This window comes from Dipodomys spectabilis, unplaced genomic scaffold (assembly GCF_019054845.1).
Source record: "Dipodomys spectabilis isolate Male_0828 unplaced genomic scaffold, ASM1905484v1 ptg000233l, whole genome shotgun sequence".
NCBI lineage: Eukaryota > Metazoa > Chordata > Mammalia > Rodentia > Heteromyidae > Dipodomys > Dipodomys spectabilis.
Window position 1 is genome coordinate 1,242,588 of NW_024870910.1, and position 22,576 is coordinate 1,265,163.

General features: G+C 43.8%; 1 protein-coding gene across 1 annotated transcript; it reads left to right on the forward strand.

Moving 5' to 3' along the window:
- Positions 1–279: 279 nt before the first annotated feature.
- On the forward strand, positions 280–14,285 carry Lins1 (lines homolog 1). The gene is made up of 7 exons (XM_042698572.1): positions 280–489; positions 3,344–3,849; positions 3,943–4,032; positions 5,651–5,792; positions 7,164–7,751; positions 9,776–9,947; positions 13,402–14,285. Exons 2-7 carry the CDS (start codon positions 3,373–3,375, stop codon positions 14,270–14,272), a joined length of 2,340 nt encoding a protein of 779 aa, XP_042554506.1. The 5' UTR covers positions 280–489; positions 3,344–3,372; the 3' UTR covers positions 14,273–14,285.
- Positions 14,286–22,576: the final 8,291 nt, after the last annotated feature.

The following is a 22,576-nucleotide window of genomic DNA, read 5'->3' on the forward strand; positions in this document are numbered from 1 at the left end:
TTCCTTCTCTCCTCCTCACCCCAGCAGCCTTCGCCTCCTGTGTGCCGTAAAGCTGCCTGAGGATTCGCGACAGTGAGAGGAGGCGCGTCGATAGGGGCGGGGACTCGTCTCTGATTGGTCTCTCTCACTTTCCCCTCCTCCCCCGCGGTGACTTCCGAGACTCCGCCCCCTCCGGCCGAGAGACTCGAAGCGGTTGCTAAGAAACGCAGGGTTGGCGAATAGGTTTTCTGCGCATGCGGGTCTGGGAAGGATCAGCTGACAAGCTGATTGAGTGAAGTTACGGTGGCCCGGACCGGACATCTGAGGGCGCGAATGGCAGTGCCGAGGCCTAGTGTGTCGACCCAGCTTCCCGACTGACGGGTGTTTGAGTTCGGCGGCGAGAGAGGCGGGAGACTCCGGAGGAGGTGGGGAGGCAGAAGTTTCCAGGAAGCAGAAGGGGGTCCCTGCCCACCCTGGCTTCTCCTCAAGGATTCGTATGGCGGCGTCTTGGTGAGTGTGTGGCTCTCTGAGGCCGCGGGGTGGAGGTAGCTCTCGGACGACCGACGGGAGCTCTGTCCTTCGCGAAGGACTTGCCTCGCAGGACAGCGATCCTCTGGGTTTCCTGTGAATGAAAGAGCAGGGAGGGCAAATGCCAGATGGGCGTATTCAGACTTGTGATTATTCATTGAGCTAGCCTCTAACCGACGCGCACCACACGGAGAACGAGATAAATGCGATCATGTGTGCTTTTATCGAGGAGATACACACAAAAGGATCTAAGATTAGTTATCCGAAGGTTTGTTTTTATTTTTTTAAGCAAGTTATTGCAATCGAATTTGGTTCTGACGAGAGAGATTGTTTTAGGTCTTCTAAGAAAGTGGACAGTTGAGCAGCAGTTTGAATGACACAGAGCTAGCAAATCCGAGACCTGGGGGGAAATTTTTGCAGGTGGAGTGAATCGAAAGTGCTTCACCTCTGCTGCTGGGATACGTTTTGCTGCCCTCGGGGACTGAAGCACATCCTGAAAGCTCCCAGCCTGGACACCCCATTGCTAGCACTTGGGAGTCCTGTATGACTTGGAGTCTCAGCCCTAAAATCTCCTGAGTCCCTTCCTGAACCAGAGCTGAAGCCCACATAGTAAGGGGGGAGGGGCATAATTAAACGTGAGTGTGGCAGGTTTCCGATCTTGAAGGACTGCGTCTCTTAATTTATGTTGGAGGGGAGGGGGCTGCTCAATAGAGAAAACTGTCCTGGGGAGCTAGAAGACTGCAAATCCAGGCAAGAGATAATGGTGTCTTAGATTAAGATTCCAATACGCCACACCTTGGGTTCCCACCAAGGTCATTCAAAAAAGGGGCGGGGCTACTCGATTGTATAGGAATGAAGCATTTTAAGCTACTTTGTGTGTGTGTGTGTTTGTGTGTGCGCGCGCGCGTGCGTGCCTGTGCGCACCAGTAGTATGACTTGAACTTAGAGCCTTATGCTCTCAACTTGGCATTTTCACTAGAGGTTGACACTCTACCATTTGAATCACGCCTCCACTCCCAGCTTTTTGCTGGTTAATTGGAGATAAGAGCCTCTGACATTTCTGCCTGAGCTTGCTTCCAACCTAGGTCCTCACATCTTGGCCTCTTGTTTCATTTTAGTGACATATGATGGCCATTGAGTCTTGTTATTGCCATATAGTTTTAAGTTGGATCTTAATCAGCTTAACCATAGAGCAGTCTATCTTCTGTGTATAAATTGGAGAAAGAGAATGAATATGACTTAGCCCAGGGATGGTTTTTTTGGGGGAGGTAGGGGGTATTGTTTCTTGGTTTTGTGATTGCTGGGACTTGAACACAGGGCATTGTGCTATTGCTTGGCTTTTTTTTTTTTTTTAATCACAGCTAGTGCTCTACCACTGAGCCATGCCTTGGTGCCCAGCTTTCTTGGTTAACTGACTACAAGAGTCTCATAGAACTGTCTGCTTGGGTTGCCTTCTACCTTTCATCTTCACATTTCAGTATCCTGAGTACCTAAGATTACAGGCATGAGATAGTCCAATGGTTTTGAACTGGGGCAGTTTTGCCTCTCAGGGAACATCTGACAATGACTACAGACAGTCTTTGCAGTCAAAGTGTAGTAGTGAGTTGAGAAGAGCTGTGCAGGCACACTGTGGAGGTCAGGAGTGTTACTTAGCATCCTGCTTAGCAACTGCTGACAAATGTTAGTGTAAACTGGCTGTCATTTCTGCAACTAACTATATGCTCTTGAATCCATATGGAAAGTAAATCTATATTGTCTCATATGGTCTTAAAACAATACTCTTATTACAGTTTTCACTTTGAGAAATTCAGCAATCAAGGGGCTGGGCATGATGGCCTGTTCCTGTAATCTAGCCACTTGGGAAGCAGAGATAGAAAGATCACACTTCAAGGCCAGCCCATCCCCTCTCCCCCCCCACAAAGTTAGACTGTATGTCAAAAAATAAACTGGCCAGGAACAAGTGACTCCTGCTTGCAGTCGTAGCTACGTGGGAGGTAGAGATCTGGAGGATGGTAGTTCAAAACCAAACTTAGCAGAAAAAAAATCTAAGAGATTTTTTTTCCCCAATTAACCAGCAAAAAAACTGGGCTGGAGGCGTGACTCAAATATTAGATTATCATCTGGGAGCAAGAAAAGTCGAATGAGTACAAGGCTAAGTTCACGCCCTGGTATCTGCAAAAGTAAAAATACTAGATCTGAGCATGTCTGTAATCCTAGGTACTCAGGATTCAGGGATATCACAGTTTCAAACCTGCCAGGACAAAATGTTCAAGAGACACACACACCCCCAATCTCAGTCAATAAAAACTGGGCATGATGATGCACATGTATCATTCCAGCTACATAGAAAACATAAATAGAATGATCACAGGCCAATCTGGACCAAGCACAAAGGTTGAGACTCTGTCTGAAAAGTAATTAAAACAGTAAAGGGCTGAGAGCATGGCTCAAGTAGAACACCTTCCTAGCAAGCCCAAGACCCTGAGTAAAATCCCATAAACCAAAAAGCAAGCTAAGTGTGGTGGTGCATGTCTATTAAACCTGCTACACTCGAGCCATAGGTGGGAGAATCACATGGCTGGTGCCAGTAAAAGAATGAGATACTACCGGAAAAGCAACTTAAAGCAGAGAGGGCTAGAGATGTGGCTCAGGTGGAAGAAACATCTGCCTAGGAAGTATGAGGTCCAGAATTCAAATCTCAGTGCCACCAAACAAAAAAATTCAGTGATCAACATTGCTTTCAGCTTAAGATGTAGTGATGAAGTAACCACAGTTGTCTTTCCCCTGTAATGTGTGTGTTACAGTCACAATTTTCAAGTTGCTTTTCTTCTTTCAGGCTTTGCTGAGGAAACATCCAAGAGATGTATGGTACTTCTTAGCCCTCTGTATTTACAACTTGCAGTTGTCAACCCTCTTCTTACCAGCTACACTGGGGAAATCAAAATGGAAGCATTCTATGAAGTTCTAGGACAGTTATACCAGAAGGTGCTTCATGGTGATCCACTTGATGGGGCAGTCCAGGATTATGCCTTTTATCTCACCCCAGCTTTCTCAGATCCTCTTTGCTCTATATCCCCCTCCTTCGAACGGTCCAACCCAGAACGTGTGCAGGGCATTCACGAGCCATCCTCTGTCAAGCTGACTGCCATTCCCAATGTGCCTTTGTGTGTGGAGAGCCACGCTCAGGTGTGCGGCGCCCAGGACGTGATGCTCCTTCAGTTAACCGTGATCAAAGTGATAATAACCAGGACAGTGTCCCTCCACACGGAGACCTGTGCAAAGGAGAAATACAGAGATATAATTCGAATGCTTTTACAATCAACCGAAATTGATTCTAAAATGGTAAGCCATTTTCTTTCAAAGATGGAGCTATTTAACATGAGTGCTGTAAAAACCACTTTCCAGTGGTGATTTAATGTATTTGTTTTCCAATAGATCTGCATGCTCCAAAAGCCAGATAAATTATTGTCTCACATGGCTGCCCAGTGTCTGGGGCTGCTTCTCTATTTCCAATTGAGAGAGAAGGTAAGAAAAGTGATCAGATAATGCTCTTGTTTCTGGTATGACATCTTTAAAGTTGCTGTTTGTCACTAAACTTCTTCAAGGTTTGTGCTAATAAAACATTTGCTCCCAAAATAGATAAATCATCAAAATAGTACAAAAAAGGCTGGTGTCAAGGGTTAGTCTTAAATACATAGTAAAGCATAGTAAATCGCCTTCTTGGCCTAAGGGTTTCAGAGTCCATCATTTTCTTTCTGCTCTTAAAACAAGTCCTTCCCTCACCCCCTCAGGAAAAAAAAAATGTACTTAAGAACTTCTATTTAAGACCAAGGCTGTTGGCATAAGTTTGATTATACAGTGAAAAATACTATGAGAAAATTCAATATCAGATTATTCTCTTCTATAACTATTTGATAAATTCAAGCATCTACTAACTTATCCTGCTGTAATGATTTGTTTCTTAAGATAGTATTTTTTGTGGGCCAAGCATAGCGACTCATACCTGTGATCCTAAGTACGCAGGAGGTAGTGATCAGGAGGATGGCGCTTATGGCCAGCCGGGGTACAGACGTGAGATGTGAGACTGCTTTCCCCACCTCATCTCCATAGTTGGACACAGTGGTGTGTATCTCATCCCAACTACAGGGAAAGTGTAAATGGGTAAATCACGGTCCAGACCAACCAAGGCATACACACAGAAAACCCTATTCAAGAAACAATGATGATGGTCATGCCTGTAATTTTATATACCTCGGAAACAGATCTGGAAAATCTTGGTTCTCTGAAAGAACCAACATAAAGCAGGGCTGGAGGTATGGTTCAAGTGGGAGAGCATGAGCCTCAGTTGGAGCAAGCAGAGCAAGCATGAGGCCCTGAGTTCAAACTCTGGTACTGACAAAAGAGAAAAAGAAGGAAACCAAAAAAATTAAATTAGCATACACACACACACACACACACACACATATATATATGAAACATACACATATACACAAAAAAAGGAGCATATGTATATATATATATGTACATATGTGTGTGTGTGTATGTACACATAGCTCAAGTGAGTCCAACTCCCAATACTGCCCAAAATAAAGATACTTTTTCTGAATATAAAATGTGTTATTTTAGTGGAAATATTTAGAAAATACAGCATAAAGAGCAACATAAAAATTAGACATTACTCCATCATCTATAAATAATACCACTAATACTTTCATGGCTTCATTTCTATTGCATTTTGAATTTCTTGACTTGAAGAATATAAGGATATTTCTGGGCTTCTCTGTCTGCTTTTGTGCCAGTGCTGGGGCTTGAACTCAAGGCGTGTATGCTGGGTCTTAGCTTTCATGCTCAGGGCTGGCACTCTACCACTTAAGCCACATCTCCCCTTCCAGCTTTTTGCTGGTTAATTGGGAATAAGAGTCTCACTGCTCAGCCTGGCTTTGAATGGTGACCCTCAGACCTCTGCCTCCTGACTAGGTAGTATTACTGGTGCTCAGCTGTTTCTTCTTTTTAAAATCAGGTATTATACTTCTTTCAGGTGAACAAGTAAACAGTGTCATATATAGTTGTGTGTAGTAGGTGATTTGTAATTATAAAGAAAATGCTGAGTTATAATTGCTTTTTCTTATTACCTCACTTGTAGATACCATTAAGTAACTCCTGGATTGCTTTTTGCCAAAAAAACCTTTCTGGACACCCTGATGGGGGCGCAGTAGTACATTGCATCTGGACTCTTACAGCTGGAATCAAAGAAATCTTTAAAGACACATGTCCCCAAAAAACAGGTATGAGTTACATCGCCCTCACCTTACATTAATGCCTCACACAGGAGCATTGTATTTATCCTGCACAATGAAGCTTATTTTATGCCTTATTGCTCTAATATGAAAAACTATAGAATCTCTCCCCGTGTCTTTTTGATTTAAGATAACCGCTTACACAGAAGTTATAGCTCACACTTGTAATCCTAGCTACTCAGGAGGCTGAGAATGGGAGGATCACAGATCAAGGCCATTCTGGGCAGAACCCATACGTAGGTGCCATGTGCATTCCTGTCATCCTAAGCTACTTGGGAGGTTGAGCCTGGGAGGATCATAGGTCAGGCCAACACAGGGAGAAAGGTGGCTCAATGGTAGAGTGCTTACCTAGCATGCATGAGGCCCTGGGTTCGATTCCTCAGTACCACATAAGCAGAAAAGGCCGGAAGTGGCACTGTGGCTCAAGTGGTAGAGTACTCGCCTTGAGCTGAACAGCTGAGGGACAGCACCCAGGCCCAGAATTCAGGCACTACGACACACACACACACACACCAGCTGAGGGACAGCACCCAGGCCCAGAATTCAGGCACTACGACACACACACACACACACACACACACACACACACACACACACACACACACACACACACACACACACACACACACACACACACACGCACACACACACACACACACATCTGAGACTCTCGAAGAAGCTGCCCCTATAGTCCCAGACTGAAATAGGCTGATTGTGGTCCAGACCAATGCCGGGGCAGGAATCCAGACTCTTGTCTGGACAAATGGTGAAAACCAGGGATGGAGGCATGAGTCAGTAGTAGAGATTCTGCTTAAAGCAAAAGGCCCCGAGTTCAAACTCTAGTATTGCCAAGAAACAAAAGGTTGTATGGACAATGTTTAATGCTTTCATTATTATATCTCCTTTGCACCGCCTGATACTGTAGTTACTTGTAAAGTGAACGTTTGCCACGATCACAATTGTTTATCTGTGTCCTCATTGCCTTGTGTTACAGGTAAATATTCTGAATATTTATTTTCCACTTCTGGGGCTTGAACACAGAGCCTCATGCTCTTGCTTGGCTTTTTCAGTGCTCTGCTACTTGAGCCACACTTCCACTTCCAGCTTTTTTCTGGTTAATTGAGAATTAGAGCCTTGTGGACTTTTCTGCCTGGCTCGCTTCAAACTGCAACCCTCATGTGTCAGTCTCCTAAGTAACTAGAATTCCAGGCATAAGCTGCTGGCACCTGGCTAAAGGTAAGCATTGTAAGTCTGTTTTTTTCATCTTAGAAAATGATACACATAAAAATTGAAGTGTTAAATTGTGTTCCAGCAAGCTGTTTTTCCTATTGCATATGATTACTGTTTTCACAATTGCAGAAATTCTAAGGCAATTCCTGACTCCTTTTGATACGACTCTGGAAATATTCTACAGTTCTTTACTTTCTCAGAATTTTGAAAACTGCCAGGAGCCTTCTACAATCATAAACAGCTTGATAGGTTTCCTAGAATTGCTTGAACTTCTCATAGCCTCCAGAAGCTTCCAGGAGTTACAATTGAGGAGCCAAAGGATTGTATTTTTGAAACCTTGTGTTCTCAACGTTCTCACCTGGCCTGTCCAGGCTTTTGTCAAAAGGAAATTGATCATATTCATCAAAAAGTGCCTTATCCGGAAAGTGGGGGAAGACCTCTGCAGAGGACCCGTGCCTGCCTCCGTGGCCCCAGACAGTCTTCTAGACATGGACACATTGGCTTTAGCTAAGGCTGTTTTGCATGCCGTGCATCTAGGATTGTTGAAGAAGTTCTCTGTTACTGGAAAGCGTTGCTGTTTTGGAGGTGACAAGGTTCAGCCTGGATGTGGACATACTTCCGGTCCTGATCATGTGATCCTGAGAGCAGCAAGCTTACTGACAGTGAAATCCTTAGAAATCAAGTTCCAAAACTGTACTTCAGCAAATGAAATGAGAGGTAATCTCCAAACTCTTTTTGCGTGCAAAGTAATGTGCAGTTATTTTCTCTAGTAAAATAGTTGGTAATTTTTTAGTCTCAGGAACAGCATAAATTGTTATTTTTTGCCTTGTTTGTTTTGCTTTTTGATTGGTTGGTTGGTTTTTGTTTAGTGTCCATTCAGAGGCTTAACTTCAGGGCCTTGTGCTTTCACCCTGCTTTTCTTATTCATGGCTGGCACTCTACCTCGGGGCCACACCTCCTGTCCAGCATTTGGTTGATTAAATGGAGATAGAATCTTGTACAATCTTCTGCTTAGGCTGGCCTTCCACTCTTGATTCTCAGATCTCAGCCTCCTGAGTAACTGGAATTACAGGTATAAGCCACCAGTGCCCAGCTTATCCTGGATATTTAGTAAATATCTTTTCAGAGAGATCAGGAAAGAGAGAATAAATAAGCATGAGAAGGAGAACTGAAATGAACGTAAACATGTCAGCTTTCAGGGGGTAAACTGAATATCTATACCAAAATGAATGTCTTAGGTTTAAACCAGTTGCTGTTAAAGTCATTACAAAACAATGTGAGGGAATTGTTTAAATATAGTATTCTATTTATGTTATCATAAAATCAGTGTATATATATTTATGATGTGAGAATTAGAAAGTGAAACTAATGCATATGAAGTTTCACTGACAGGGAAATTTTTGCATGTAATTTCCAAGAAAAATGATTTTCAGTATAGGTCTTGGGGAAGACAAGTCCTATATTTCTCTCAAAAAAGCTGAACAGTAAATGTTTCTGTGTTTTCAAAGATATGTAAGTCTGAATTGAAAGCAGTGATTTCCCCCAGTAATCAGTGAGCTTTTTAATAATTCTTTGCAGTTACAATTTACAACACTAGGTGGCACCTATTAACATAATTCAGAATTTTAAATTGTAGTTGAGCAATTGGATTTTTAGCTCAATAGCAGTGTTTTCTTTCAGTGCTTTAAACAAATAAAAATGTCTTTCTCTGTTATTTTGAGGGCAAGTTTTTTTGTGTCTTTCATTGCATTGTGCAGCTTTGATATCTGAAGAAGAGATCTTGGTTTTCTTTTTTTATTTGTCTGCCAGTACCAGGGCTTGAAGTCAGGGCCTTGCACTCTCCTTCAGCTTTTTCTCTCACAGCTGGCACTCTGCTATTTGAACCATGCCTCCACTTCTGGCTTTTCACTTATTAATTGGAAATAGAATCTCTAAATTTGTCTGCTCAGGGTGGCTTCAAACTACCTTCACATTTCAGTCTCCTGAGTACATAGGATTACAGGTGTGAGCCACCAGCGCCTGAAACAGCTGAGTTCTTTGCTCACTTATGTCTGTGCTTTTCTCAAGCAGTCATGTGATTTCTCACAAATTAACTAGTTCCTTGGTAGTTGTGGCAAATAGGTGACCTGACTCTATGTGTTAAACGAATGTTCTTGTGTCGCTTTTTTTCTCTAACCTCAGTTTCCTCATTTGTAAAAACAAATTATTCCCAATTCACAGCACTTCTCTCAAGGTGTGTGTTTTGATCATGCATCTTAAGGTGCTGAAACACGAGAAAGTAGACTGAGGGGATGGGGTAGGGGTTGGGAAAGACGAGGGAGAATGATGGAAGGGATGACACTGATCAAGATGCAATCACAAACTGATCAGTTGAATTGAAACCGCTTGGTATAACTACTTAAAGATAATAGAAGCCGGGCGCTGGTGGCTCAGGTCTGTAATTCTAGCTACTCAGGAGGCTGAGATATGAGGATCGAGGTCTAAGCCAGCTCCAGGAGGAAAGTCCGTGAGACTCTTAGCTGCAATAAACCACCCAGAAAACTGGAAGTGGTGCTGTGGCTCAAGTGGTAGAGCATTAGCCTTGAGCTTTAGAGCTGAGGGGCAGTGCCCAGGCTCAGAGTTCAAGTCCCATGACTGAAAAAACAACAAAAAAAAGATAATAGAAGAAAAAATATATAGGCAAGGTATTATTTGTGTATTCATACACTCTTGCCTGCCCTTGACATTTGCATCTTTGGAAGCTGACTTACAGAGCTTCATGTCCGAGTTACTGGCCTTCCTAAAGCCTCAGCTTCAGCCAAGTCTGCAAGAACACAACCCATGTGAGTGGCTGTCCAGAGTCTTTATCGAGCAAGACGATGACATGCTGGAGGCGGCCAAAGCATCATTGGGCATCTACCTGAAGCTGACCAGGTAAATATGCAAATGAATCACTGGATTGCCTGGAAGCTGTCAGAAAATGTGCTGGGGGGTGGGGGGAATAGGATCCTGTGGTTTCCATTCTTTCTTTTCTTTTGGCTATACTGAGGTTGGGCCTTAGGGCCTCACCACTGCTAGGCAGGTGCTTGACTGCTGAACCATACCTCCAGCCCTTTTCTGCACTAATTATTTTGAGACAGGATCTTCTTGTTTTGTTTTTCTTCGTTTTTTTCCTTTGTTTTTTTTCCATAGTTGCAGAAAGTGACAGGGTAGTTCTGGAGTGAGGGAATGTGCCACCATGCCGTTTCTTCCATTGAATTTTTGCGCAGGCTGGCCTAGAACTACAGTTCTCCCAATCTAAACTTCCTATGTGGCTGGGATGATAGGTACTCACCACCATCAGTAGTTGGTGGTAGTTGTGAAAGAGCTAGTGTCTGGGCTTCAAACTATATCCTCTCAATCTCAACCTAGTGAGTAGCTAGGATTAGCATGAGTACCTGACTCTAGTTCCGTTTCCTAACTTGCCTTATGCAAAAATGTAATTACATTTGTATTGTTCTGAGAACAGAACTAGATCAGAATCTGAAAACCTGAGTGCCTGTTTAGTCCCTGCCTCTGTTCTCCCCTGATCAGAGGCAGGCTGGTATGTTTCTCTTACTTAGTCTTGACAGTTAAGATCATTTTTCATCATGATGACTTACTTTTCTGTAGCTGGGCACTAGTAGCTCAGGACTGTGCTTCTATCTACCAAGGAGGTTGAGATCTGAAGATCATACGAGAAAGGCAGTCTAGGCAGAAAGTCTGTTAGAATCTTAATTTCAATTAATTGGCAAAAAAGCTGGAAGTGGAGCTGTGTTATGTGGTAGTGTCCCAGCTTTAACTAAGGAGCCAAGCAAGAATGCAAGGCCCTGAGTTCAAGCCCCAGTACCTACGCACATCTCTCTCTCTCTCACACACACACACAAAACTTCTATAAGATGATTTTTTTGCTTTGTTAAATTGATATATTTATAAATAGTCAAAGGAACTATTCCAAATGTTCGCTTTAATTTGCATTTGCATATTTGGGCTGCTGCCTTAGAAAGGCAATCTGAAATTGGTTATGGAGTTAGGATTCTGATGCCATTTTACAGCAATTATGTTTGTGCTTTTCCCCAAACAGCTGCACTGTGACAACAGTATCTTCTTGTAGCAAATATCTGTAATTGTTTATATACTAACCAATGACCTTTCCCCTCTTTCTGTTCTGCTTTATTAAAACTGAAGTATTTGCTTGATTTCCATGTCTGTCTTAGCGTGGGAGAAAAGGGATTTCTTAGTCTAATGATCTACCTTGCAGCATTATGCTTCCAGTACTTACTGTGTTCCAATGGTGCTGGCTGCTTTTAAACTATTAGTATTTGAGGCCAGTTTTCTGAAGGTTCTAATCAAGAACACAAGAATTCTTGCATGTAATTTGAATTGGGCTCCGAGACAGTGAAATATAAATTTGGACTGAAAGCATGCATGTCCAGAAGAGTGCATCTCATTTGTACTCAAAATGGACTTATTCCTCAGGAAAGAGCAAGCCTCTGAATTAAATTTGTTTAACATGTAAGTTTCTCCTTGTCTTTAACCTCATTTCAGTATCTCCAGAGAAATATATATGTACAGCATACATTTTTTTTTTTTTGAGCTGGTACTTGGGGCTTGAACTCAGGGCCTGGGCACTATCCTTGAGTTTCTCTTACTCAAGGCTAGCACTCTACCACTTGAGCCACTGTACCACTTCTGGATTTTTTTAATGTTGTATTTTTTTAGTTTATTGGAAATAAGATCCTCATGGACTTCTCTGCCAGGGCTGGAAACGATGATCCTCAGATCCTAGCCTCCTGAATAGTTAAGATTATAGGTGTGAACCACTGGTGCCCAGCTTATACATACGTTTTAACATAGCTGTGTTTGTTAATATTTGGGGGATTGTGACAGAAACTAGCTAGGCTCAGTGGCTCAGGCCTGTTCTCATAGCTATGTGGGAAGCAGAGATCAGGGGACAACAGTTCATGTCTAGTTCAAACAAAGAAAAGTTCAAATCCTACTTGCTAAAAAAAATGATTTAAACAAAAATCATAATTTACTGGCCACAATTGGGAGTTCTAAGCAATCAACATTTACTTCTCTTCTTCAGTATCTCACAGCTCTGTGTTGCTCCTCAGGCACGGCCATTAGCAGCTCAGGCTTACCTCCATTTGGCCACTAGCAGTTCAGGCTTACATCCATTTGGCATTAGAGTCATGCACAGCCCCAGTGAAAGTCCAGCTAGAGATCTGACTGGCCTGGTTGTGTCCTGACTTCTCAGAACCAGTCCTTGTGGCCAGGAGCATGGAGTGTTCCCATTGGTCAGTCTGGGTCTCATGTCCAGCCCTGTAGAGTAGTGTTGGGGTGATTTAGGTTTCTATCCCACCTTTACACTTGGAATTGGTTGTCCTTGAGAATGAGGGGTTCCATGGCAGGAAAAAGAATGACAGAAAACTTGTTGAACTGACAAAGTTATCAGGCTTTCTTTTATTAAGTCAAATTTATTTAGAGTTTATAGGGAAAAGAATTGGTTTGGATTTTTCTTTTTTCTTTTTTTTTGGGGGGGGTCCAGTCATGGGGCCTGAACTCTGGGCCTGGGCGCTGTCCCTCAGCTCTTCAGCTCAAGGCTAGCGCTCTACCACTTGAGCTACAGCGCCACTTCCAGCTTTTTTTCTTTTTGCTTATGTGGTACTGAGGAATCGAACCCAGGGCCTCATGCATGCAAGGCAAGTGCTCTACCACTGAGCCACCTTCCCAGCCCTGAATTTTTCTTTCTTTTAAAGTAATACATAGATTAACAAGTAATCTGATGCCAGGCACCAGTGGCTCATGCCTGTAATCCTAGCTATTCAGGAGGCTGAGATTTTAGGATTACGGTTCAAAGCCAGCCAGGACAGGAAAGCCTATGAGACTCTTATCTCCAATAAACCACTAGAAAACTGGAAGTGGCATTGTAGCTTAAGCAGTAGAACGTTCACCTTGAGCTGAAGAGCTGAGGTACAGTGCCCAAGCCCAGAGTTCAAGCCCCATGACCGACAAAAAAAAATAGTAATCTGACGGACAGGGTCCTGGTGGCTCACGTCTGAAATCCTAGCTCCTCAGGAGAGCTCAGGATCAGAGTTGGAAGCCTGCCCAGGAGGACAAATCTATTCAACTTCTGTCTCTAATTAATCAGCAAAAAGCTGGAGCTGGAAGAGTAGTTCAAGGGGTAGAGTGCCAGCTGTGAGAAAGTTGAGGGAGAAAGAAAGAGCTCAAGGCCTTGAGTTTAAAGCCCCAGTACTGGCACCAAAAAAATAAAAGTATTCTGACAGGTGAGTGTGGTGTATGAATGTTAGTACTGTTGTTTGGAGAAAAGTCATGAATCTGATTTCTGCTTTATCCTTATTTTCAGAGACTGTGATGCTACAGGATGTGTGACCCAAGAAAAGGCAATCTGGACCCATCACACACATGAAAATGGCTATAATCCTCACTGTGTTTTCCTATTCTTCTTCAGAAGTATAGGGTTTGATTGTACAGTTCTCCTGGACTTCTTGATTTCCTCAGAAACCTGTTTTCTTGAGTACTTCGTTAGATATTTAAAATTACTTCAAAGAGACTGGAATAATTTCTTCACCATTTGCAAGTTCTTTGATGCATCGGAATGTCAGCATGGCATAAATAATCATGGTCAAGCTCCCTCACTGGTCCAAGACAGAAACACCAAACAGACAGCACCTCATTGTTTGAGTGCTTCTCAAAGTCACTCCAGTGCTAGCTCTGGGGTCTTGAGGCCGTCTGATGATTCTCCTGAACTACTGGCTCAGGCTAGGATGGCCAAGCGTGCCCACACCAGAACCGATCCTCCTCTGCCTCCATCGCAGGCTTTGAGAAGTCTGGTGGCTTATGACAGCTCTGATGATTCTGAAGCGGAATCCACAGACCAGGGTCTAGCTCCCAGTAAGCAGACATCTTTGCCCCAAGAAGCAGTTAGGAAAATTCAGGACTCAACTGGAAGGAGTACGGATGCAAATGAACTTAGTCTGGAGCCTCAGTCAAGGATGCTTGTTCTAAAGGAATCTAATATTCCTTCCTCCCTTGATCATGAAGTAAACCCAGAAAATACTGTCCTGGAAGTGGGGATATTTTACAGAATAGCAAGATGCTTTGAAGAGCTACAACATGCCATCTGCCGTTTACAAAAAAGAAATCTCTTCCCATATAATCCAGCTGCACTTCTGCGATTGTTAAAACATATAGAGGACATGTATAATAAAGTATGAATCTTTATTTCTAGAAATGAGATTCCTTAATATAAATTCTTCCTCAGTGAGATACTACTGAAAAAGTTCTAAGTGAAATCTTTTTGTCTTGGATGTAATCTGGTACTCTATGAACATAATTTCTTTTTAAAAAAGGAAACAGCTGGGTGCTGGTGGCTCACGTCTATTGTAGTCCTAGCTACTCAGGAGGCTGAGATCTGAGGATCACAGTTCAAAGCCAGCCCGGGCAGGAAAGTCCGTGAAACTATCTCCAATAAATCACCAAAAAACCAGAAGTGGTGCTGTGGCTCAAGTGGTAGAATGTTAGCCTTGAGCTGACGAGCTCAGGGACAGTGCCCAGGTCCAGAGTTCAAGCCCCATGACCGACAAAAAAAAAAAAGGAAACAGGCTGGCACTCTACCACATGGGCCACAGCCTCCACTTCCTGACCTTTTGGTGACTAATTGCATTAAAGAGTCTCAGACATTCATGTCCAAACTGGTTTCAAATTAAGGTTCTCAGATCTCAGCCTCCTGAGTAGCTATGATTACAGGTGTTAGCTACTGGAGCCTGGCTAGAGGATGATTTTTATTTATTTTTAGTAATTATGAGGTTTGATTTCAGGGCCTTGAACTTGCTAGGTAGGCTCTCTCCCATGTGATCCACACCCTCTCAAAAGTACAGTTATATTGTATAGTATAAATATTTGTGTATATTTATGAGCTACTATAATATTATAATTTGGTGCCTATCTATAATATATAATGGCCAGGTTAGGGTAATTAGCATTCTCATCCCCGCAAATATTTTCAATTCTAGGTATTAGGAACCCTCAAACACTTCTTGTAGTTATTTTGAAGTATATCTGCTGGTGTAGGCCATAGTTACCCTTCTATACTATGGAACATTAGAATAATTTATATGTCTGACTGTACTTTGGTCCCCATTTTCCAGCCTCTACCCTTTCTATCCTAGCTGCTCTCTCCATGACCTCTTGTCTGTTCTAACTTTTTAGCTTCCACATGTGAGTCAGAATCTGCAGTGTTTGTCCTTCTATGTCTAGCTCACCTCACTATTTCTAACCATGTTGCTGGGAATGACAAGCTTTTCTTTGTAATGAAATAATCATTGTGTGTTCACTGGTGTTTGCCCCGGTTGAGTCCATATTTTGGGTGTTGTGGGAAGAACACTGTAAACAGCCTGTAGGTAGCTCTGACATAGCTGTTTCATTTCCTTGAAGGGATATCTGAAGCAATTGTTGGATGTGAGGCTCACCAGCCATGAGTGAAAAGCCAAGCAAGCATACCAAGGGCCCTGACTAAACCACATCCCCAGATTAGACAGATGAGATAGATTGATGGATGGAGCGACAGATCAGTTGTGTGTGTGTGTGTGTGTGTGTGTGTGTGTGCAAGGAATCATAATAGTGGTTGACGTGAGAGGTCTGAAGTAGAATATTTGGTTGGCTCTTCAGGAGCTGAGATCTGAGGATTATACTTTGAAGCCAGCTCTGGCAAGAAAGTCAAGCCCTAGTACCTGCATGAAAATAAAAGGAAATATTGCTACTCATCCATCTTCTTGTTTCCTTATGTAGCTGGATAAATAATTTCATGGTGACAAATTTCCTTGGAAAGGAAAGAAGCCGAATGGGTTCCAAGTCCCGCAGACCTGTTGTACACTTACTGACAGTAAGGAGATGCCACCCCTTCTAAAATGAGGGACAAAATGAGCTTCAAGAGTGCTGAGTTGGAAGTACTTCAGAATGTCTTCATGTCTGATTGATTCTTGGTCTGGGTTAGTTAACCTGGGCCCTGCCATTGCTAAAGCTGACCAGCGCAGCAAATGATTCTCACGTGCTCCTTTGATTCGGGAAAAGATGCCGGGGCAAGGTCGGGACGGAAGTCAAGCTTTAGTCATCGGTAGCAGCAAAAAGTCGTTCACAAGCCCATCAGCACACCTGCACATCCTGTCTTCCCATGGTGCCTGCCTAGACCCCCTTAGATGAACGCAATACCTGGCCCGGGTTGGCCCCAGGAGGCCACGCATGCGCGCCCAGATTCAAAAGACTACTGGGAGGGAGGGTGGCCTACTTGGCGCATGCGCACTTGGCTCAAGGTGCCTGAATCAGCAGAATCCCAGTCCTTGGGAAAAGCAGGCCTAGACCCCTCTGAGATCACAGTGAAAAAAAGTCGGACCTATTCCTTTTACCCATCACGCATTGGGCCTATGGTAACACTCCTTAATTTTTCTCAGAGCATCCAGAACCAGGTCGTGGGTTTAGATTCCAACACAGAACAAATAATGCCTGTCTGCCCAGTGTGTTCCCAGTGGGCTCGTGGGAAACAATCTGGAAGCTTCCTCCTCCCAGTAAAAACAAGTGAGCACAGAAAGCCATGATCTTACTCTATTTGTTTTGACTTGGAGCACAAGAGATACAGAAACTTGTGTATGTATAGGTACACAGCTAGCTGAGCATTTAGAACTGGCCGCCTGCGGGATGAGCACCCAGGTCCAACACTGTCAGTGACTAGCACAAGTCCTTTTTTGACTTTCCAGCCAGTATCCACCCCTAAAAGCAACTTCATCTTCAACTGGGAGGATACAGATTAGCCTTACCTGCTGGTTTCATTTTATTTATAAAAATGGAATCCAAGTCTGTGGATATTCTTGTTTCTGGCTTCTTTTATTCAACATTGGGAGTCTAATTTTTTTTTTTTAAGCTAATTAGTACCAGGCAGCAATGACTCACACCTAAAATCCTAAGTACTCAGGAGGCTGAGATCCGAGAATCACAATTAGGAAGCCAGCTCAGACAGGAAAGTCTGTGAGACTTTTATCTTCAATTAACAAGATGTGGAGGTGTGTGGTAGAGCACCAGCCTCGAATGAAAAGCCTAAAGGAAAGCACTCAGGTTCTGCCCTAGTGCAGACACAAAAGGGAAAAATAAAAGTACATTTTGGCTATTATTAGCAACATATTGCTTTGGACTCCTCAAGACTATCTGCAACACATTTGGATGTAGAAGGTGATGGGTAGGCCCAAAACAGGTTCCACAGGGCCTTGTGCAATTGGACTCAACCTGCCTCTCCAGCCCCACCCCTGCCTGGTCCTCCCACCCAGTCACTGTGTTGAGCAGCTCAATCTATTGTGCTTATATAGTCATTCATCAATCCTCCATTACAGGGGTGATTAGGTCTGAGAAGTCTCCACCATCTCTTCTGGGCCATTTGATTTAACAGGCTGTGTGTTCTCAGCATATTGTGCTGCCTTCTAGGCTATTTTGATTCCATTGTCTTTGAGTGGCTAGTCACCAGTCTTTGACTTTGTATTTGTTGGCTCCTTTCTCCATTGTCTCACCACTGGCTAGCAATGGAAGCAACATAAGCCCACCACAAATATTAAGAGAGATAGGATACCTCTGCTGGGGAAGAGAGATGTCCAGGGAGTTACAAATGTTAATTACACTGCACTACTTAGATGCTGCCCAGTATTGTAAGTGCTCCTCAGACCCCTGGTGGTAAAATTAGACAGTGGGCTCTATTATGAGCCCTTAATTTTCAGGATAGAAATTTTGTTTTTCAAATCTGGAGACTGAGCCCAGCCTTGTACTTGGAAAACATGTACTCTTCCACTTGAACCACATTCCCAGCCCATTTTGCTTTTTATTAATTTTTTTTTAAATTTCAGGTAGGGTTTGTGAGCTAACTTTGCTTGAGCTAGGTAAGATCCTCTGGTCTTTAGCTTCTGAGTAGCTGTAATTACAGGCATGTATCACCACACCCTGCAGATAAAGAGATTAAGAAACCTGTCTAAGATCACCCAACTGGTAAAATAGGAGAGCTGAGGTAATGGATCCAGGTAGGCTGGTTCCAGCATCCTGTCATTCTCTCTGTAATTTATTCCCTGTCCTCAAGTCACAAAGTGATGGATGTATACTGTTCAAATTGAAGCCGTTGCCATTTGGATCTGAGTGGTGGATGGTGATGTTAATCATACTAGAAAAGAATGTTAAAAGCCAAGTGGCCTGTGAGCCTCTCTACTCAGGTGTCTGAGATCTGAGGACTACCATTCTGTGAGACTATTATCTCCAATTCACTAGCAAAAAGTCATAAGTGGAGGTATGGCTCAAGTGATAGAGTCCTAGCACCCAGGCCCTAAATTCAAGCCCCAGTACTGGCACAAAAAAAGAGGGGTGTGTTAAGGTAATTATCCACAACTCTACAGCACCCATGCTAAGGAATTATGACAACTAGAGAATGAAGAGCTGCTGAGATTTGGTTTGTTTTTGAGTAAAACAAAGAAAGCAACTTCGATGAAAATACAAAGCTAGAAGGACAAGCAAAGAGATTGCAAGTGTATTGCACCGGTTCCCTGGTGCTTGGGTAATGGGCCTGGAAAATGAAGATATGAGCCTTCTGATTGAATTCCACATCTGGTGCCTCCCAATCCAGGACACCCCCACCCCCACCCCCGCCCATCCCCAAAACAATAGCAAAGAAGCAACAAGATACACCAATATCAAAAGGGAAAAGCAGGAAAGGAGGAAGCACTTTTGAAACTCATGAGGGAGGATTACCTTTTAACTTTCAGACTAACTGCAGACTGAGTAGGCTTGAGAAAGCTTAATTCTATCTAGGATAAAGGAAGCAGAGCAGCAGCCTGAGGCTCTGTATACACAATTGCATTATATATTGTATAATGCATTATGCATTGTGGTATACACAGTTGCAGACTACCAAAGGGTAGTGGGTGAAAACCTACCCAAGGAAAATTGCCCAAACCAGGCATGGTAGTGCACCCCTACAATGACACTTGGGAGGTTGAGGTGGAAGGATCCTGCATCTGAGGCCAACCTGAGCTACAGAATGAGACCCTGTCTACAAAAACCATTCCCCTCCCCACAAAGAAAAGAACAATTACCTCCAGATCCGCTGCCCTATTCCACATAGCAAAAGTACAAGGGAGAACCCACAGCATTTTCACCTAACCTGTGTTCTCTGCACCTGGTGCACCATTAGCAATTTGGGTGATGTCTTTGGAATACAGAAAGGCTTGGAACAATGCCATCAAGTCAGAAATGAGTGGGTCCACTATGGGAGGGACTGTACCAAGCCACAAGCAGCCACTTGGATACAGAACATGACCTGGTGTCCAATTTCCCACCTTTTTTCCATGTATGCACCTCATCTTGCACAACCCAACCTCCTGTGGATGCAGATGGCAGCTTTGGACTTCCAAGGTATTTGGAAACATGACCTACATATTGAACTTTGAATAACTTTGATTAACATCTGTGACAGTATATAAAATTGCCTTGTTTTACACCTGGCCATTTGAAAACAATAGTTGGTAAAATGCCTATCTTGGCTGTACTACCCTGGGTCTGAGTAGCAAACCAGTTCCAAGAAGAGCTAAAGCTCTTCACAGTTAATGCCATGTACCACCTCCTAATTGTAAAGGTCATGAATATATTTATTGTTTAAAGTTAGGTTGGAGAAAGCCAATAATGAAGCTGAGTGCTGGTAGCTCATACCTGTAATCTTAGCCACTCATAAGGCTGAAATATGAGGATTGACGTTTGAAATCAACCCAGGCAGAAAAGCCTAGGACACTGATCTCTAATTAACCAGAAAGAAGCTGGAAGTGGAGTCGTGGATCAAATGGTGGAGCACCAGCCTTAAGTGAAAAAGCTAAGGGACAGAGCCTAGGCCCAGAACATTTAAACCAAAAAAATCAACAGGGATTTTATTTGTAAATTTACAACTGACTGAACCTTAACAAGTCATTAGAATAAACTATTTATATTGCACTGGGTATGATCCCTGACTATACCTGCTGTGGATTGTCTGGATTTTTCCTTTTCAGGAATTTGCTTAGTTTTCACAGTATATTTTCTTTGTTTTCTCTGGGGCCTAGAAACATTGAAAACAGACTTGTGGTCTGTGCTTTATTTCCCTCCACTGGAGAAAAGCTCCAAGAGTTTCACATAAAAGCCTGTGTGAACACTGAAGGCAATAGTATTTCAAATAAGAGGGTTACTTGAACCACAATTCCTAGAGTGCTGATTGACATGTCTGCGCAGGTTTTTTGTTTTGTTTTGTTTTTAGTGCTCTAAGTTTCCTGCCAGACAAAATTCTCACTTGAGGCCAAGGTGTGTGAATAGAATAGCAACACATTGGGGAGATTACTAGCAATTTTTGCTTTTGTTTTTAATTATTCAACAAATTATAAGAAAGAGTAGTAGGTTTCCCAAAACAATCTAAATTGCTTGGCATTTTAGTTTCCTGGTAAAATATAAATGAGTACCTGCATAAAATAAAACTTGACTGCCCATTGTTCTGTACTTTTTCTTTTAAGCCCTTTTCCCCCAATTTTGCTCCTTTTTCCCCCTTCCCCACAATGAGACTAGGTAACCAGGTGCTAGTGGAACATGCCTATAATCCTAGCTACTCAGAAGGCTGAGATATAAGCATCAAGGTTCTTAGACAGCCAAATAAGCAATCTTCGAGATTCTTAGCTCAAATTAACCAGCAAAGAGCCAGAACTGGAGTAGTAGCTCAAGTAGTAGAGTGCCAGCCAGAGAGGTAGTGTGAGGCCTTGAGTTCAAACCACAATGCCATCACAATAAAAGGAAGAAAGGAAAGATTTCCTTATTCAGTACATTGTTGACAAGTAAATCTTTTTTGTCTGTGATGTTTGGTCTTTGCTTGAATATGGAATATGGCTTCTCTTCTTAGGGGCATGGGGCTAGGAATGGAAACCAAGGATCCATACAAAAATAGCCTAATTCTCTGGAAAATCTAGAGTATATCAACATAGGCAAGATAATATCAGCAACTCATGGGCTGGGGATTTGGAAATAGATCAGACATAAGCACTCTGTACCTCCTGGGTGGACAAACAGAAAGGAGCCAGCAAGACTTCATCCCAGGCATTTTTTTTTAAACCAGTCTTACAAAAGTCACTAAATACAAGTGCTTATTTTGTTCTTTAATGGTCTTCTATAGAGCACAAAGCAAAGGGCCACTTCCAGGGACAATGTGTCATTCTAGTGGTTGTAGCTCAGTGGTGGCACCCGCTGTGGGAAGCTAGGCTCCCACACACAACAATGTGCCATCACCAATATGTATGTTGGTACCCTGACTCATTTGAGATAGCTCATTCTCCCTGTGTTTCTAGAATTATTAACCAGTTGCAAAACCATCAACCAACCCAAACCCTACCAGAATGTAGAAAGAGATAGGGAGCATCAAAAGCTTTTCAGCATTTAGTATTTTACTTTTGTGGGTTGGGGTTTGAACTCCAGGCCTTGTCTACCTTGTCCTTAGCAATGTGTTTGTCAGGCCTTTTTAGTGGAGAACCAGTAGTGTCCTGGGTTTGCCAGCTGACAGAGCATATGAAAGCTGTGGGGACGCTTCTAGATCGTTATTCTATCCCTTGCCCCCATCTCTGGGAGTGGTCAACAGCCCTACAGACCAGCTGAAAAATTATTTGGCCTCTGGAGAGATGGGTAAAGGCACTGCGTTCCTGATCATAGAGGACACAGGTTCAAATCCCCCGTCCCACCCAAGCTGGATCTCTTGGACAATCAACCCAGCCCCTCTGAACCACCAGGGACCACGCTGGGTGACCAGGACCAAGTCCGCTGAGGTGACTGTGGTCAGGAGAGAGCCCTCTCCAGAGGACCCAGGCCAGCGCTGCGCGGGGGGCCTGCGCCCGGGCCTTGAGGCTGCCCGGCCTGGTACCACGCGGCCCTCCCACGATGCACCGCGGCGGCGCCATCTCCATGCCTTCGAGGACCGCCCTGCCAGAGACCCGGGATTAGGAAGGTGAGCGAGCGAGGGCTGCTGGCCGGGTCCATGCCAGTCACACCATTCCGGGGAGAGCAGAGGCCAGGCTCGGCCAGGCCGCCCCTGCCCCACTGTCCCCGCATGGGCGAGGCCATCTCTATGGTTCCCATTGGCCCCCCGCGCAAGTCGAGGCCCAGGCCTGAGGTTCCAGGCTATGGTCCCTCTGGTCCCGGCTCAAGCTGAGGCCCAGTCCTCTGGTCTGCATGCAGGCTGAGTCCTGGTTCCTCTGGTCCCCACATAGACCGAGGCCTAGTCTCTGTGGTCCCAGCTCAGGTGGAGGCCCGGCCCTCCGGTCCCAGATTAGGCCAAAGCCCAGTTTTTCTGGTCTGGGCTCAGGCCAAGGCCTGGTCTTCTGGTCCCAGCCCAAACTAAGGCCTTGTCCCTGTGGTCCCCACATAGGCTGAAGCCTGGGCCTGAGGTTTCCATGCAAGCCAAGGCCCCATCCTCTGGTCCAGGCTTAGGCTCAGGCCTGGTC